Raw genomic sequence first — 19,199 nt, 5'->3', positions numbered from 1 at the left:
ACCCCGGTATGTACGCCACTGTTTTTTACTCTTTACATTGCTCTATTTATCAACATAGATAGAAATTCATTGTAGAAAATATTCAGGCCGCGTGGATTAGCAGCAATTTCACATTCACTAAATCAGCATATACCGCCTAAATCTAACCCAGCTGACCACAGGCGGTGGCTGGTATTTAGTAAGATTAAGAGTTAGATGTCCTGCTCCATGCTGTAAGTGAGGTGTTCTATTATGACAGCACAGACCACCTTAACGTTCCTGTTGTATGCAGTTTAATATTACTGCTAAGCTGCTGGTACAATACAGGCAAGTTTCAATATCCAAAACAAAAAGTCTTCAGAGCTTCTATAACTAGTATCATGCCCAGTATATTATTTACAAAGGTAACAAAAGGAAAAGAAAGGCACAACGCCCACAAAACCCAAGTTTAAAAGTTTGACTCCAAGTGTAGGAATATAGTTAATTAACTGGTGATCTTTCACATGTCACATTCAAGACAGAACAAAAGTGTTCTCTTCAAAGCAAAACTGCCAAATTAAAGACTCTGTCTTTAATAAGTCCCATGTAAAATGTAAAAAAGGAATACTCTTTTTCTTTGATCAAAATTAACGTTTCCCTGAAAGTCAAAATCTTCAGTAAAAAAAAAAATATATCCGACAGCACTGACCTCATTACATTTTATGTGCAAAACACTTCTCCAATAGCTTCTAGGTTAACAGAATGTAAGGTATTGCCATGGCAACATCATCTTCTGCTAGTTAGTGAAGGGCATCTACAGTATCAATAACAATTTTCCATAACCCTGTCATATCAGGGGCTTAAGAAGATCATTTTATATCATTTACTCTCCAGGTAAAACACAGTGGAAAGCATGAATCTTATTGTGAGTAGAACACTTGGATTGGAACTTTTCATCACTGGCACTAACTTCTATTGTTTCAGACCCACTTTGTCAATCTGTACTATTAGTGATGTGCCCACCTTTAACCCCTTAAGGACCAAACTTCTGGAATAAAAGGGAATCATGACATGTCACACATGTCATGTGTCTTTAAGGGTTAAAGATGACAGGCAACTGTGCAAGGCCTTCAAGAAGAGCTGTCCAAGCTCTTTACCAATGGCTGTTGTGGAGACAGCGATCAAAAATCACAACTGTTGTAAAGTATGTACCAATGGATGTTTGTAGCCTATATAAGCCTATAATTATCAATCCTTAAAAAAATACTAATAAGAAATTGCTATAGACCATACAACCCCCTATGTCATTTCCTTAAAGGAACACTATAATGTCAGTAATGCGAAGTCCGTCCAGAAAATATCTAGCCATGTAATATAAAAAATAGAGACATTGATACAAGAAGATACATGAAGATACAAGAAACATTGCACACAGGACAATGACGCTGCAGGCCCCTTCAAAGCAGGCACTTTGTGACCTTTGACATTTCTCAGAGCTCCTCTTCCACTGTTTTAAACATTCTGCAAAATTCTTTGCTGGAATCACCTTCAGCTGGCTTGTCGTATTTACCTGAATCTAATCGATGGCCTGGAATCTCTTTCCTTTGAAAGGTTATTTTAGTTTTGGGAAAAGAAAGAAGTCGCAGGGTGCCAATTCTTCCAACATATTCTTGACCATCTTGAAATTGTTTGTGCCACAGTTATTTGCACTCGTTGCATTGTCCCCAATAGCCTTCTGAATGTCCTGAATAGCTTGCGCGGAGGAATGTTCAAGCCCCAAATATTTTTTTATGCAGATTCGTTACTCTACTCACTCAGTCATTTTAAATGCGACAGCCACACAGTACACATGTTCACTCAGCGGCACATAGCACCCCCACTGACTAGTACAGTGAAGTTGTTGTTCATGCATGCGCATTCCAGTCCACTCTCCTTGGCTGCGAGTTTACATTGATGTCACGCAAACCGTTCTCATTATTTTAACAATAACTGAACTTTTCCTGGACAGACCTCGCATTCCTAACACTATGGCTCTAGAAGTGCTGTTAAAAAAGTGATTCTACTAACCTTATTTCCAGCATCATGCTAGTCTTCTCGTGGCTGGCACCCCCCCTTTGGCTGAGATGATCAAATTTGACTGTCACAGCCAATCCAATTCAATCCATAAAAAAGCATTGGGAGGCTATTGAGCATGCGCAGCAAAATGCAGATGGGTACCAATAAGCATATCCTCATAAATTAATGCATCCCTATGGGAAGTTCAGTGTCTCCATGCAGAGCGTGGAGACGCTGAATGTCACTGCTGCAACACCGTGTTGCAGTGACCCAGGAAGTACCACTAGTGGCCGTCTGAGTGACTGCCACTAGATATGTTATTAGGCAGCAATGTAAACACTGCCTTTTCTCTAAAAATGCAATGCTTACATTAAAAGGCCTGTAGGGACCTGCTTTAGACACTTTAACAACTACATCAAGTTTTTGCTGTTCTGGTGTCTAGAGTGTCCTTTTAATGTACATGGAACTTAAATGAAAATAGAGGAAGGCTGATGAATAAGCAACTTGAGGAATGAAGCCAAGCCATAATTATGCAGCCATGATCCAGCTAAGGATATGAGATGAACACTCTTATTAAACGGACATCAGTTTTATTGGTAGCAGAGATGGGTCCCAGTTACTATGGACTCTTTATACCCTTGCACAAAAAAATAAGTTATTTGCATATTAAAGGTTGACAGCTCAGCTTTTCAGAGATCAAGGTTTTTAATAATTTTTCAAAAAGAATGTAAAATAATTACTTTTCTTAGTTATTTATGTTAAATTTTGAGAAATCAAAGTTGCTGACAAAATAGTTGACACTCACTATAACATTGATTTATTCCGTTTAACCATTGTAAATTGGGAAGCTGGCATTGGAATTGCAATGCAGAATTGCATTAGGGATGCTGCCATCACTAGCTTGTATTCTGAACACAACATGTTACCTTACAAACGTAAGTGCACTTCGTGGAAGTCTAAATCTCACAGGGTCATAAAATATGAAACCAAATGAGCCTGGAATTTGCCCAACAGTTATGACGTAAGTAACTCAGCACATAAACATAAGAGCTATACAGAAAGTGAGACAGCAGGCAAGACAAAAAACAAAACAAAAAACAGCACAGCACTACATAGGCAGAGCACTAGATGGAGAGAGAAAGAGGCAGATAAATATATATAAGAGAGAAAGACAAAGACTGTAGACAGAGAAAGAGGCGGAGCATTTAACATTCAAGACAAAGAGACATAGGCTAGACAAGGCATTAGACAAAAAGAAAGAGACAGGCAAGATAAAAATAACAAGAGAAAGACAGACAACAAGACAAAGAGAAAGAGACAGCACCAAAGAATAAAATAAATAAATCAGTAAAAGAAGAACGAAAAAACTCGACACGGGAAAAACAAAATGCTAGACTAGCTGAGGGAATGAGACAGAAAGAAAAAGGAGAGACAGAAATAGAGAGAAAAAGTAAGAAAGAATGCAGACAATGAGGTTTCACAATATTAAAACAATGCTTTTGATGGCATAGTGCTATTTTTCTCTCATTGTATTTCATTTTACATAACAGAGTATTTTAGGAAAACAGCTATCCATTCAAGATTTCTCATCACAGAACACACAGGTTACCTGTAAAAATAGGAGCATCCTCGCACAGTGTTGTGGGTGAAGTGATCTTGACTTTTCTCATTTCCAAAGTCTTCCAGTGGATCCGACCATAAAATATCACACATAGGTCCGTACGCAGGGGGCTCTTTAAACCGATCTAACTATGAAAAGCAAGTAAACAGACATTAACTATGAATAAACATGAAAGTGTAATGCTTTATATGCACAAGAAAATGTAATTAAAAAAAAAAACTACAGATACATTCTCATTGTAAATGGGGGAAATTAAGATCGAAAATAATATTGAAGTTCAGTTCACTTGTCACCTTGATTTATCATCTAATGAAACCTCTACGTCAGCCAGTAAGCAAAATAAAACATTAATAATTGAGAAAAAAAAAAGAAAAACAGTGAATTCATAGCCTAGAGCTTATTATGATTTGAGGGTAATGAAGTGATATTTCATATACGTGACGTTCAATTAAAAAAGAAGAAAAACTTTTACATAAAAAAAAAAATGACTTCAAATGTAGATCATAAAATATGCAGTACTAAGCAACACTTTCTAACTTATTTTAGGTTTTCAATTATTCATGGCTCGGAGTCTGAATTACTCTGGAATAAAAATGTGTGTGATAAATATGCAGATTGTGTTTCGATTTGCCAGGGACAGAGTTATTACTAGCTGCGCATTCCTTACAAAAGTAAAAAAGAAATAAAAAGATAATAAAAAAAATGCCCGGGCTGAAATTTTTCCCCAGTCCGGAGAGAGAGAGAGAGAGAGAGAGAGAGAGAGAGAGAGAGAGAGAGAGAGAGAGAGAGAGAGAGATACACACACACACACACAAATTCAGCCTGGGCATTTTTTATTTTTTTTAATTACAACGCCCCACTAAGAAGGGGGCGGGGCTGAGAGGGTGTGTTTTGTCATCACCAATGACAAGCACGCCCCCACTCAAAGTGAGCATGTTGGTTCTTCCAGGACAGAAAATGCGCAGAGCTCTGCTGAAGCGCTCTAGCATGAGAAAAAGGCCCTGTATTTGTTCTGCACAGTGCAAGCAAATTTAATAACATGCTTACGCTGTGTTTACTTGCAACATGTCTCTGGTGTCTCTTTACATGGGATACCAGGAGACAAAAGGGCCAGGAAAGAGTATTGTGCATGTGTTTGGAGCCTGCTTGTGGGATTGCGTGTGTGTAGAGTGAGCTGATTGTGGTGTAGTATTGTGTAATAAGGTTGGTTTTAGTCGTGTTTTGTTTGTGGTGTAATGTAATGCATGTGTGGCTAGGTAGAGAGTATGTGTGAGTGGTGCAGTAGTGTGTGTATGTGTATATATATATATATATATGTTTGGAAGTATTGTGTGTGTGTGACTTGTGCAGTGTGTTGGGGGTTCTGTGTGTGTGTGAATGAAGGGTGCAGTGTGTGTGCGCGTTTGTGTGTGAAGGGTTTATGTGAGGGGTGATGTGTGTGTGAGGGTAATGTGTGTGTGAGGGTCCTGTGTATGTGTAGTGTGTGAGGGTGATGTGTGTGAGGTATTATATTCCCACTCCCTACTTATCTTTAGCCTGGGAGGGGGGACAGTGCTGCCATCCCTGGTGGTACTAGTGGTGAGTGAACTCTAGCCTGTGGGGCTAGAGTTCATGCTCGCGAGATAGGGGGCGTCATGGCAGCACCCCCAATCTCGCAAGAGTGAACTTTAGCCCTCCTCTCCCTTCCTCCCCCAGCTGCATGTCTGTGCATGTGAGATGGTGAGAGATCGTAGATCTACCCACCCCCCGTCATGGAATGCAGCAAGGCCGGCGATTGGATAGCGCGGGCCCTGCATAGACCGGCAGGGGAGTCCTGTGACCTCCCCTGCCAGCCTCGGCCCATAGCCATCGCGGCCCACTGGGCATTTGCCTGGTGTGCCCAATGGACAGTCCGGGCCTGTGTTTATTGTATAATAGATCTTGTGTATTGTACAAATTGGCCCTCAGCAGCATCCAATTCATGCATGTTCAGGTGAGTGCAGCCCCCTGTGTTTTAAAAAAAAACGAATACAATCTGTTAACATTGAAGTTGCTGTTTAGTGGATAAGTGAGTACACTGGATCTTGTGTAATTATATTAGAATATATATACACACACACACACACAACGAGTTGTGGTGAGGAAAAAAGTGTGGATGAAAACCCCTTCCACCTGAAGTTGATAAACTTGGATACATTGCTTAACACAATTACACACACCAGTCAAGCCATAAGACTTGCTTTTTCCACAGAAATCTCACTAACAGTACTCTCACTACTGCAAGGGATTCTGGGTAGTCATATGCAAATGAGCACAACAAATAACCAAATGTTTGCCTCATAATTCCACAAAAATGTGGTTCTTTGTTGAGCTCATTTGCATACATCTACCCAGAATATCTTGTAGTAGTGAGAGCACTGTGAAAGTGAGATTTCTGTGGAAAAAGCAAGTCTTATGGCTTGACTGGTGTGTGTATTTGTGTTTAGCAATGTGTATATATATATATATATATATATATATATATATACATATACACACACACATACATACATATATATATACACATACATACATACATACACACACACACACACACACACCATATAAATAATTACTTCAAGTAATATGCAATTAAGCATTCAATCCCAGAGTAAGAAACTAGAAAATAATAATAGTAACATTCCGTGTTGCAGTAATTTGCATTTTATGAAGAGAATATTCCCTACTGGAAAGTTCAGTAGTTTTTAGAACTTGTAATTAAAAAAAAGAATGTATCCTTCAGTAAAAGCAAGGCAATCATACAGGACTGGATGAGTGGTGAAGCAATTTTGTTCTCACACCATTAAATAAAACATTGAAAATCAGCCATAACTTGTATTTAAGTAATACTCTAGATAAATTAATACATTTTTTTCCTGACCATGAATAATGCATTTTTAAAATAAAAATGCATTTATAATACATTACATAAAATAGTAGCTGCAGAGACTTCTGCAGCTAAACTGATTCTCTCCTGCTGCCCAACATAAACTTTTTTTTTTTTTAAGTAAATGTTATTGTGCACAATTTTGAAAGTAAAATGAAAATTAACATGAGCATCAGGTAATTCAGATATGAAACAGGTAAGTTAGTCATAGTGATGCTTGGTTATTACGGAAAAGATCAAGTGATAAGAACAGGCCAAGTATGCACGTCTAATTCGGAGTTATAACTTGCTATGTATTCAATCCAATGCATATGGCAGGGTTATATAGTTATCAAAGTATGATTAACGCAAAGTAAACCGTGAATACTACTGGACCGGCTAGCCACTCAGAATCACCAAGAGCACGAGACAAACCTAGGTTATAAAATAAGAATAGAGAATCTGGCTGAATATGCGTAGCACAAACTGGAAAATAAACATGAAAGGCAGGCTAGACTGACATTTCAAGAGTGACTGCCTAGGTCAAACCTGGCTAGATTTGCTTAGACAACTAGCTGGTTACACAAGGGAAATACCACTGGAACTTGGATAGGCTCTGTGCTCAGGTAACAGCATGTGGTGAGGTGCACCTAACAGGGAGTCCAGACCCAGCATAAACTTTGTGCTGGGTAGTATCCTATCAAATGCTTGTCATATAGAAGCATTAGATTGGTTAGCTATTGGATGATCAAGCGAACGCGTTTTTATAGATAAGCCCTGGATGTCAATCAGTTTTGAGTGAGGCAGGCAGGGAGCAGCTAAGTATGGGGTATTAATATCTGTATTAACATAAATACATTATAAGTTGTCTGTAAGTAATAAAGACCTTTGTGGTCTATTCTGACCACCAATCCACGTCAGAGACCAATTGGTGATGTCATCACCAATATCTACCTATCACAAATTAGAGCGTGATATTTAAACCTGAACCTTCAGGGATTCTGTTTCCCTTTGAAGAGCCGCTTACCAGCGAAATGCGCGTCGGGGCTTTAGAAATCAGAAAGCCCTAATCTCCCGATTAACTTTTCTAAACTACTTTGACTTTGATTTATATTAAGTGGGGATTATCTTTGACAATTTAAAAATTTCGGGTGGTTTGGGGCTTTGGATCTATTTTGCCATGTGTAATATCACGGCGGGTGCTAATATAGCATAGTTATGAGTTAGTGAAGATAGTTGAGCAGCTATCATCTCTGGATAGGTGCCCATGAAGGCACAGTTAAACATATCTATTGGTCAATTAGGATGTTATAATTATATATTTTTATGAATGCCAGCGCAAGATAGTATTTATTTTTTTTTAAGAAGTCAGCTTTATAGCTGTTAACACAGGAAGGTGCCCTCGAAGGCACAGATCCAAGTTACTTCTATCTAATAGATTTACTCGGCAATTCTATTTGTAACGCCAACTAGCACTAACAGACTTTTACCATCTCCAGCATTTCTTATAATTCAGTAAATGCGTGGAGTTAGAAAGCAGACCGATAAACTACAATCTCCTTTGTAAAATCTTACTATATTCACAAGCATTTTCACAGTATATACAGTCCTGACAAAACAACCGCTTAGGTGACATATATTTACTATTGAACTTACTTTCCTTGGCATTAACGTTACTGTTGCTAATAAATACTTGCATTTGGACAAATTGTATACATGCTCTTCATGTTGCTACAGCAATTATACACTTTATTGCAACATTAATAAGTTCCGTTCAATAGCCCTTGCACATTTGTAGACCTTACTGCTATATGAGACAATAGAAAGCTAAGATATATATTTTTCTTTAGGTCTGTTCACTTAGACATTCTGTCCAAGGACATTGTGTCTATTGGTTTAATATTCTTATTAATATTATATATCCTCTCTTCCTATTCCCTTATTATACAATTAGGTTTATTTTCTCATTATTATTTTATTTATTTTTTTCTATAATTAAAAGTTATGTTTTAAACTATCCCAGCATAGGACAGTGTTTCTCTCCTCCTCTACTTAGGTATATGGGAGGATTACGCCGAGTCCGTACAAGCCACATGCACAAAGCACAGGCAACCTACACTACAAGGCATGGTCACAGAACAGCAAGTATAAAAGCTGTGCATACTGGAACGCTAAAGCTTACAAACTCTGCACGACAAGAACGATATTTTGGCTAAATATTTTTGTGTTATCACGAAATACGCTAGAGGTATGCTGCCTTTTCACAGTCCTCTAGATAGTGTCCTCAAACTGTCCAATAAGAGCACAAGAAACAGCAATTAACTTAGTGCACAGAAGAGTGAACACAACAGTAATTAATGCACTCCAAAACTAAGGAAACCTGCATCACAATGAACTCAAAGTGAATTTCAAATATGATGCCAAAACAAGCAACATATCAAAGTTTGAATTTCCATATGAATTTCCCTTAACCCCTTAAGGACCAAACTTCTGGAATAAAAGGGAATCATGACATGTCACACACGTCATGTGTCCTTAAGGGGTTAAATTTCCAACAATCCTCACTTTAGTTGGTCTGTTCTTTTTCTCCTTTGACTGCTGAAATTTTGCTTTTTATGAACAGATTACACATCTAATGCGAATTTGAAGTGTAAATACACGATTATGAAAGGGAAATTCTAACTTCCCTGGATTTTTAATAGTATGTTTACTTATTCCACAAAAATGTATTTGAGAGGTATGAAAGATTAAGATGACGCAAAGATGAAGCGCCCATTTATTTATTTATAAAATTTATTTATAAAATATTTTACCAGGAAAGATACATTGAGATTTCTCTCATTTTCAATTATGTCCTGGGTCCACAAAACATTGCATTGATACAATAGGGTACACAATAAAAAACTAAAACAATATTAATACACAATATATACAAAATTTCACATAGAACAGGTAGGAAATATATCATCAACCATGACCGGTGCATTATGTTTGAGGAATAAAAGTATTTAAAAATAGGCCTTACAACCACCTCAGACTATTTTGTCGACACGGGAGAGCAGAAAAGACCTTCCACAGGTGCTCATTCTGCTCTACGAAACATAGCAACCACTGTGCATGTGCTATTGTTGCTATGGAAACTCACCAGCTGATGCCGCTATTGCTGGCTAAGGAGTATAGGAATGGAGTAATTAATGTGATGTGTGTGTGTCAGTGTCACACTGGAAGTGAAAAAAAAAAAAAGCTCAGAAGATGGTGGCACTGGAACAGAGGTAAAGTGAGTTTCTCTCAATATTTTATATTCAATACATCATTTATTTCTGTATTCATTGTATTTGGAACCTATTTAAGGTAATTACATGTTTTAATCACACAATGTTCATATGTATCCTCCTTATTTGCAATATTTGCCCTGGCTTTGCTTAGACTGGCTGAGTTATAATATAATTTGCTAAATCTTAAAAAAAAAAAAAAAAAAAAAAGTGAGCATCATGCAAATGAATAACACAAGTTATAGGTGATTTTCAATGTTTAGTTCAATAATGTGAATTCCAAAGAAGTAACAGCTCACATTGAATTATAAAGTTATTGGTATGCCTAATGATATCATACAGGGGCAACCGTATTATCTGCCTGCTGAGAGGAAGTGACAGCTTGTCACTTCCTCTGAGCTTCAAACAGAGCACCACGCAGGAGTATGTCAGATTGTGTGTGTGTGTGTGTGTGTGTGTTAGTGTGTGCCAATGTGTGTATCTGAGTATGTATATCTGTGTGTGAATGTGCCAGTGTCTGTATCTGAGTGTGTGTGTCAATGTGTGTATGTGTCAAGGTGTGTGCATGTGTCACTGTGTTAATAATGTGTGCAAACAGTTGTAATATGTTATTAAATAAAAAGTTGTGTTCTGTCATAAGAAAATGTCATGTCCTTGTTCATACATGTGTCTATGGGGAGGAGAGAGGGGGGCATACTATTATATATTATTTAGGCATATTGATTTGTGTATATTTATACACATATACTTACAACTAAGAAATGCTTCTTTGAAGATAATAAAAAGTAAAGTTGCTTTGCCATATTACTTTTTTTGTTTGGAACATTTATTTAAGAACAAATAATTAAAAAATATAGTTTTTATAACTTTCAGCAAAAAGAATATCAATCACATTTTAGAACAGTGGAATGACTTGGAAACCATGCAGAATATTGCCAGAAGGCAAGAGTAATGAAAATGATACTCCTTCTGAAACAGTCTGTTCTTTTACACACATAAATTTGACACTAGTGACCTAAAAGCCTATCAATTTCAAACTCTTAGATGGTAAATTGCCATATTTCATCTGTATAGAACAAAATGTACAAATCTATCATTTCACAATATTTTGGCTTTAGTTAATAAAGTGTCTAAAACAAAACAATTTCTGCATTAAAGATTCCCTTGAAAAGTATGATCTAGCACTGCGGCAAAAGATAACCAATGCCTTTCTATGAAATCTTTATAAGTATGTGAATAGAAGGGAATCAACATGGGATGCACCGAAATGAAAATTCTGGGCCGAAACCGAAAATTCAGGATGCCCTTGGCCGAAAACGAAAATTACTTTTTTCCCCAAATGATTTAAAAAAAAGTTTTTTTCCTATAATGTTTTTAATATTAGACTTTTTAATGTATTAATCTAATATGAAAAACTTCCCTTCTCTTTTAGTGGTCACCCCTCTAGTGTTCCTCTCCCCTCTCTCTTTTTTAGTGTTCTTTTCTCCCCCCTCCCCTGTCCCATAGTGTTCTCCCCCCCCCTCCATCCGAAGTGCAGTATTCTTGACTTTCATGTTATCATTACTATCTTTCATTGTGATATATAATCATCTGAATTGTTAATGCAAGCATGTCTGCTAAACTATGCACTATAAAAATAAAAATAAAAAAATTAAAAAAGAACATTTAAAATTAAAAAAAAATAAAAAATTCTGCAAATTTTACCCGTTTTCGGCTGAAACGGGATAGGCCCATTTTCGTCCGAAAATGTTGGAGGACGAAATTTCAGTGCACCCCTAGCATCAACAAATATCATCACATAAAATATGGGGTTGAATGGCAGGAGTTCTAATGACCAATTCAAAAAACAACCAAAGACAATCACAGACTACTTTTTTAAATATGTAGCGAATCTCAAATAGTCATAAGAAGAAACAAAACAAAACAAAAAATCCTTGCCAGTACATAGTTAGGATGCCTATGGTATCAAAATGTCACACGTTATCCTATTCATTACAGTTGCAGTGCTTTTGTAAAACTGGCTACAGTGATATGACACCCACACTCTTATGTGACAAAGGAAAGTCATGCTTTGGTCTGATCATAAATGACGTTGCAGTTTGTGCAGTGACTGACTGAACCAGCTCCCTGGCTAAGTGTGGCTATGAATAGCTTAATTCAGAAAAGTTCTTAAAGAAAAAATACTTCATAATTTTTATATTCCTGGAAATAAAATATGCAATGCAATACATATATGAATTATATTGCATTAAAAAGAAGTAACAACATATATTATTTATTGTATTACTTGACTAATTCCTGCTATGGAGTAGCAGCCATCTTTAGCCCTCTTTGGTCAGAAGTACCACCTATATGTTCATTCACAATTTGGGACCTTCTCAAAGAGAGTTTTTGAGATGCCAAATGGATGTTAGATTTTGTGACTCCTCTTGACTATCTTTATGCCTGTTGGCTGGATCAGCTGGGGTTCTGACCAAAGATGCCTTAAGATGGCTGCTCCCATAGAGCAAGGTAAAGCAAGGAGATGCACTGAAAAGGGGAATTTTTATGTGTGCATCACAAAAATAAAATACTATAATACATATAACGTTTTATTTTCAATAATAATTAAAAACATTCTTTTTAAAGGAGCAACATGAAAAAAAAAAAATTCTGAGGCGAGCTTGCTGAGTAGCTTCAATCATATATTTTTTTTTACCAAAAAATTATTTACTGACTGTGGACATACATATAATACAAACACTTTTTTCCAGCACATGAATTCATTGATTTACTTTATGCAATACCACTATGATACATTAAAAATGAATATGTGTATTCATGTAGTTATCTACAATGCATTCAAATCTCTCCTGAAATTTAACTTAACAGCTAAACTCACAACTAAAATGATTTAAAGGACCACTATATGCTATATGCAAGTGGTCTGGGTGTCAGGTCACCCTAGTTTTAACCCTGCAGCTAAAAACACAGCGGTCTCCTGACAGCCACTAAAGGCCGCTTCCGCAAATTTACATGAAATAAATCGCACCTGTATGACGCTGGACATCCTCACGGTGCAGGTTCTTAAAAACTGCAATAATTGCCTTTGCAGGATTAAGGCACCTGGGACACTGCACCCAGACCACTTTATCAAGCTGAAGTGGTTTGGGTGCCTATAGTGTCCCTTTAAATTAATATTTCAAGAACAGTACTGGGTGCTTATTTAAATCTAAATAAGTGTTCAAAATCTCTTACTACAAGATAAATCTTTTGGTCGCATTCTAAATTTTGGAAAGGTATGGTTTTGTCACCCTTCCTTGTGTGATCTTATGTCCAAGATTGGAACCGTTTTCTATCAATATAGGTAGAGTTCTGATTTCTCTGGGAGAAAGCCACATAGAAAACCTCAAGAAATATTTATATGAAAGAAAATACATGTAAACTTTATCCATCAATATTCTAGTGAAAACAAAAAACTCAAAGAAAACAAAACCTGAGCGTATGTTTTGTGGTGTAACACTAAACCAGATAACAGCACTTACCTTTCTAATGTCATCTAAAGTATTGATTTCTGGAGATAAGCCACCATGTACACACAGGAACTGCTGATTCATCAGAGCAGCCAGGGGAAGGCAGTCAAAGGCATCCATGCAGGCATCATACACTCTCTCAGAATATTTTATTTTACCTTTGTAGAAAACAAAGAAAAATTACACACACTCACACAAAACAAAAAGACAAAACAATTCTAAATCTCACATATTAAAGCACAATAGAATCTTAAAAGTGATTACTTCTTTTACAAATGGCCTTATATCAAAGGTTTGGGATCTTCTGAGTGCTGATCAATAAAATAACATTCTCAGACTATTCCCAGAATTTCCCAAATCTCTGACAAGCTAGAGGAGACTCAACACTAAAAACCTAATTTTGTTGGTCACAAAACCTAAAGTGATTGCCCCAAATAAAACTCAGTATCTCGACTAGGGGTCACAAATGGGAGTGACATTTGTGATCTATAAAATCGTGCCCATGAGAACTAGGATGGTGACACAAGTCTTGTTGCCGTTTTATCTCCAGCACTCTGGATTATCAATGAAGCAACAACAAAGAACACATCCTACACAATGTTAGCATTCATTTGAAGATTATTGCATCCCTACACAATGAACACTTTTTTAATTACAACCCCTTTTATTGACAAAAGGTACCAAATTAATCTAAGTAAACGTTGCCACAATTTAATTATTTTCTTTTATCACACATAATACAATACCTTTAATACCCTTTTGATATCGTTGGATACTTACATTCCTGCTTGAAAGTAAAATACTCTGTTAGATGTCTACATTCATGATTCCCACGTAGTAAAAACAGAGTTTTGGGATATAGAATTTTCAAGGCCCACAGGTACAGCACACACTAAAGCAGGAAGAGAGAGAGACAGAAAAAAGATTCTTATAAAACACACTATTTACAATGTTCAGCCACAATGTTAACCATTTTCCAACATTACGGTATGCCCTCCTACAAAAGAAGGGCTTGAACACCATGTCCTAACGATTGGGCCCTCCCTGCAGCACAAATACCAACATTCTCCCCGGATCTGATTGGAACTGCCTGAAAACCAAATCATGTGAGCGCGATTACATTGATCACATGATTTGGATCACTGTGACATACAGATTGACTACCTTGAAAAAATAAAACATAAATATACACTTGGAATTTTATATATATATATATATATATATATATATATATATATATATATATATATATATATATATATATATACACACACACACACACACACACACAATATTATTCTGTGTATATTGAAGTATTTTTTTTCATATTTATGTGATTTTATTAATTATATAATAGGGGATCTGCCTGAGAACAAAAGAATGAAAATACCCAATTTTTAATACTTTTGCAAATGGTATGTCATGATGGGGTAATTTACATTCCTGGGCTGCTATACGGTCTCAAAGGCTGCATTGGCCAAGCCAACCAATCTGCCAAATTTTAATGTGCAGAAACTGAGAAAGGAAAAGCCCTGCATTTGACTCTGTAACTTTCCAAACCCCATAAAACTTGTACACAGGGGACAGTGGTTCTCGTGGGGCATCACTTAACATAAATATGTGTATTTTACTGCAGTAGAATCTAACAGACATTACAAACATTCATAGATAAAATGTCATGCAGGCCTTGGAAAATACAATTTCTCAATTTCACATATTTCATATTAAATTATGTTTCATATATAAATATGAAATGAAAAAGCCCTGTTTCTTCTAAACAAAACGATATTTAATAAATGTAGGTTCCCCTTAAAGCAGCACTGTCATGCTGAACTTACCTTTCCCTAATCGCATCCTCTTCTCTTCCTCTCTCAGGATCTGTTCTTCATTTCTTCCTGTCTGCTCTAGTTTTCTTTAAAGACAAACTAGGGACTACTTTGTCTTATGTATATTTTCTATGCGTGACCAGCTATGACCAGCGAAGGAGCAAAGTGTGCTCCATTTCCTGTGGTCAGAGCAATTTCCCACAATTCTCACCTTTCCTCCGTGATCTCGCGATGCCTCCTTTAACTATTACCGAACTTCCTGTCATTTAGACAGAAAGCTAGTGAAACTTCCACATTTCGCCCTAACAGAATGAGAACACTTTGTTCATTCATGTTAGGACGACAATCTGTACTTTTAGGTTGGTTCGAAATTTCATTCGAATTAATGAAATTCCGATCCTATCCCCCTGCTGCGGCTGCATCTTGCAGCCGCTTAGTAGATAGCACCCCATTTCCCATGGTATTAGGGAGCTATCTACCAAAAGGCTGAAATACCAAGATTGGTCTTTCAGCCAACTTTACTAATATTAAGTAAAGATTACTTTGTATTCGTAATTAATATGCCCCTTCTCGCTAGGGGCATGTCTAGTAAACAGTGAGAAGCCTGTGGCTGCTTACGGTTGTAAAACATAAATACATTACCACCCCTCCCCCCCAAATAAATGGCCCCATGGTGCGGCAACTCTTAACTAGCGGACACACACACACACACATATATTGTCCTCCCCCCGGACCCCACCCACGAGCGGCAGGTGGGGGCCCTAAAGGACAATGGGAGGGGACCTATTGTCCTCCCCGGCCCCCACCCATTAGCGGCAGTTGGGGTCCCTAAATGACAATGGGGGGGACCTATTGTCCTCCCCGGCCCCCACCCATGTGCGGCGGGTGGGGGCCCTAAACGAAAATGGCGGGGGACCTATTGACCCCAACCCATGGGCGACGGGAGGGGGGGTGACTAGGTGTCCCCAAGATGCTAGTCATTCCCCCACCCAAATAAAATTAAATAAAGCCCTACCTACCCCCCTCACCATAAAAATAGTGAGGAGGAGACCATTAAACTAAATATCTGTAAATAAATAAAAGATTACCATTTAATGTCTTCTTTTTTCTAAAACCTTCTTTTTCCAGCCCCCAAAAAGGCCAAATAAAAATCCAAAATACCTGCAGAACTTCTAAAAATACAGAAGGCAAAAAAAAAAAAAGCAGAAAAAAAGAAAAGAAATCTTGACGCTAAAAAAAATATTCCATCTTCACCCAGCAAGAGCTCTGCAGGGCGCGGAAAGGCTTATAATGCCTTCCCACACCCTGCAATTTGACTCAGAGCGCTCTGATTGGTTGGTTTAAGCCAACCAATGATAGTGCTCTGACAGGTAAATTAAGAGACTGACCGGTAAGTCTCTACATTTACCCGTCACAGCACTCTGATTGGTTGGCTTGGAATCCAACCAATCAGAGTGCTCTGAGTCATTTTACACAGCGTGGGAAAATGCCAAAGAACTTTCCCACGCTGCGTAAAATGACTCCGAGCACTGTGATTGATTGGCTTGGAATCCAACCAGAGTGCTCTGAGTCATTTTACACAGCGTGGGAAAATTCCAAAGAACTTTCCCACGCTGCGTAAAATGACTCAGAGCACGGTGATTGATTGGCTTGGAATCCAACCAATCAGAGTGCTCTGAGTCATTTTACACAGCGTGGGAAAATGACAGTGTCGCTTTAATATGAGAGGGTTAAATTATGGTTGAATAGACATATAGCTCAAATTCTAGGTTTTGTTTAGGTTCAGAACTGCCTTTGTCCTTAAGGGGTTAAAAACCGCTGACAGGTGAAGTGAATAATTGTTTATATTGTTACAATGACACATTCCCAGTAGTACAGCAAGTGAATAAGTCGGCTCTTGAATGTCATGGCTTGGAAGCAGGAAAAGTGGTCAACTGAAAAGATCTGAGTGACTTTGACAAGGGCCAAATTGTTATGGGTAGACCAAAATGGCAAGTCTTGTAGTTTGTTCCTGGTATACAGTGGGTTGTTCCTGGTATACAGTGGTTAGTACCTACCAAAAGTGGAGCAAGGAATGAGAACTGGTGAACCAGTGTCAGGGTCATGGACTTATTGATGCACGCGGCAATGAGTGGGGAACGAAGGCTAGCTTGTCTGGGCCACACAGGTTAGCTACTGTAGCTCAAATTGAAAAAAAAAAAAAAAAAGTAACACTAGTCGTGGTAGAAAAGCGCCAGAACACAAATTGCATCGCAGTTTTCTGCATATGGGGCTGCATAGCTGCAGATCAACCACAGTGCCCTGTCCACTTTAGAAAGCACCTTTGATGGGGACGGAAGCTTCAGATTTGGACAATAGAGCGATTGAAGAGGGTTGCCTTGTCTGACAAATCACATTTTCTTTTAGTTGAGGTGGATGGCTGGGTGCTTGTCTGTCGTTTACCTGGGGAAAAGATGGCCGCAGGATGCAGTGTCATGCTCTGGGCAATGTTTTGCTGAGAAACCTTGGGTCCTAGCATTTATGTGGGTGTTACTTTGACACATATCACTTACCTTGAGGTTGTTGCAGAGCATGTACACCCATTCATGGCAATAGTTTCCTGGTAACAGTTACCTTTTTTCAGCATGATAATGCACCCTGCCACACTGCAAAACTTGTTTAGGAATGGTTTGAGTCACATGACAAAGCGTTTGGGCCGTTGTCTTGGCCTCCAAATTCCCTAGATCTAAATCCATTTGAGCATTTGCAGGGTGTGCTTGAACAACGCATCCGATCCATGGAGGCCCCACCTCCCAACTTGAGGACTTAAAGGGTCTGGTGCCAGAAACCACAGATAACCACAGACATTTTGCAGAGTCCATGCCTCAACACAGCATAGTGGTTCGGCAGCACAAGACAGACCTACACGATATTAGGCAGTTGGTTTTAATGTTGTGGCTGCTCAGTGTATACCTTTAATTCACGGGTTAACCCATATCTGGCTCCCTGTTTTGAGTGGGTTTCCACAGTTTGAAACAGATACATCTTATTAGTCAGACACCTACACCGAATAGATAACTTTAATGGCTCTCCATAGAGCAATACAGACCCTCTGACATTGACCAGGGTCCCCATTTTATAATGTCATGTACGTCATTTGGATAACTGGTTATAATTTCTTTAACAAAGCACTATTTTAATGTGCCTGCCATGTAAGAAAGAAATAAATAAATAATATTACATGTTCCTGGACCAATGTCTGAGCATACTATTTGTAATTAATCTTTGCTCTTAAATCTGCCCATTGATCACATCACCTTGTCAGTCATTCTTTATCCATACTAAAAAACAGAATCCTTGTAATGGCTAGTAACATGAAGTACCTAGGTGCTGCTCCATCAGTGAGTAAGGAAAGGAGTGCACTCTTGGGATCAATGTAATCTGTTTTATTAAACTATATAAGCAAATGGAATGGCCACATCTTCAAGTAAGACAAGAAAATAAAACTTCCTACCTTAACTGAAACAGTAATCATTTTTCTTTCTTTCTATTCTTTAAAGGGACACTTCAGGCAACGAAACCATTAGCTTATTGTGGTAAAGCAACACTCTACGTTGTTATATTATTCCTAACCGACTGTTATACTAACTATGTAGATTTATGCCCCATACATGGCACATATTGCATAAGATAACATACATTTTGGTATTTATTTAATAATGCTTTATGGCCCATGCTTAGCAACATTATGAAAAAATAAATTAAACTGCATACTATAGCTGTGTTTTTGTTTTAACAACACAAAACTATTAGATTATGCAAAAAACTCATGTACGACCATTACCCTCCGATTATCATAACAGTAAAATAACGCATTGCAGCTATTTAATGCTAAACTTACTTCAATGCTGAAGTATCCTCTGTCAACGTAGTCTCCTAAAAACAGGTAACGTGTATTGGCAGGAGATCCACCCACTTCAAACAACTTCATCAAGTCAAAGAATTGTCCATGAATATCCCCACACACTGCAAAACAAAAACAAAAAAACAAGAAAAATATAAGTGCATCGGTCAGTCCAACCTGATTTTTGG

The 19,199-nt window shown here is 37.8% G+C and overlaps 1 protein-coding gene across 5 annotated transcripts in view; it reads right to left on the bottom strand.

The window, feature by feature from the left end:
* The window catches only part of PPP3CA (protein phosphatase 3 catalytic subunit alpha), a 216,276-nt gene that overhangs the window by 51,117 nt on the left and 145,960 nt on the right, over positions 1-19,199 (bottom strand). For all 5 annotated transcript variants that reach the window (XM_063458570.1, XM_063458571.1, XM_063458573.1 and 2 more), the window contains exons 3-6: positions 19,009-19,133; positions 14,083-14,194; positions 13,315-13,460; positions 3,623-3,762 (exon numbers count right to left, since the gene is read on the bottom strand). In XM_063458570.1, the coding sequence (XP_063314640.1) occupies positions 3,623-3,762; positions 13,315-13,460; positions 14,083-14,194; positions 19,009-19,133 (523 nt within the window). The remainder of the gene's footprint in view (positions 1-3,622; positions 3,763-13,314; positions 13,461-14,082; positions 14,195-19,008; positions 19,134-19,199) is intronic.

Source organism: Pelobates fuscus, chromosome 6 (genome assembly GCF_036172605.1).
Source record: "Pelobates fuscus isolate aPelFus1 chromosome 6, aPelFus1.pri, whole genome shotgun sequence".
Lineage (NCBI taxonomy): Eukaryota > Metazoa > Chordata > Amphibia > Anura > Pelobatidae > Pelobates > Pelobates fuscus.
The sequence above is the reverse complement of the archived record's forward strand: the minus strand, read 5'-3'. Positions and strand labels throughout refer to the sequence as shown.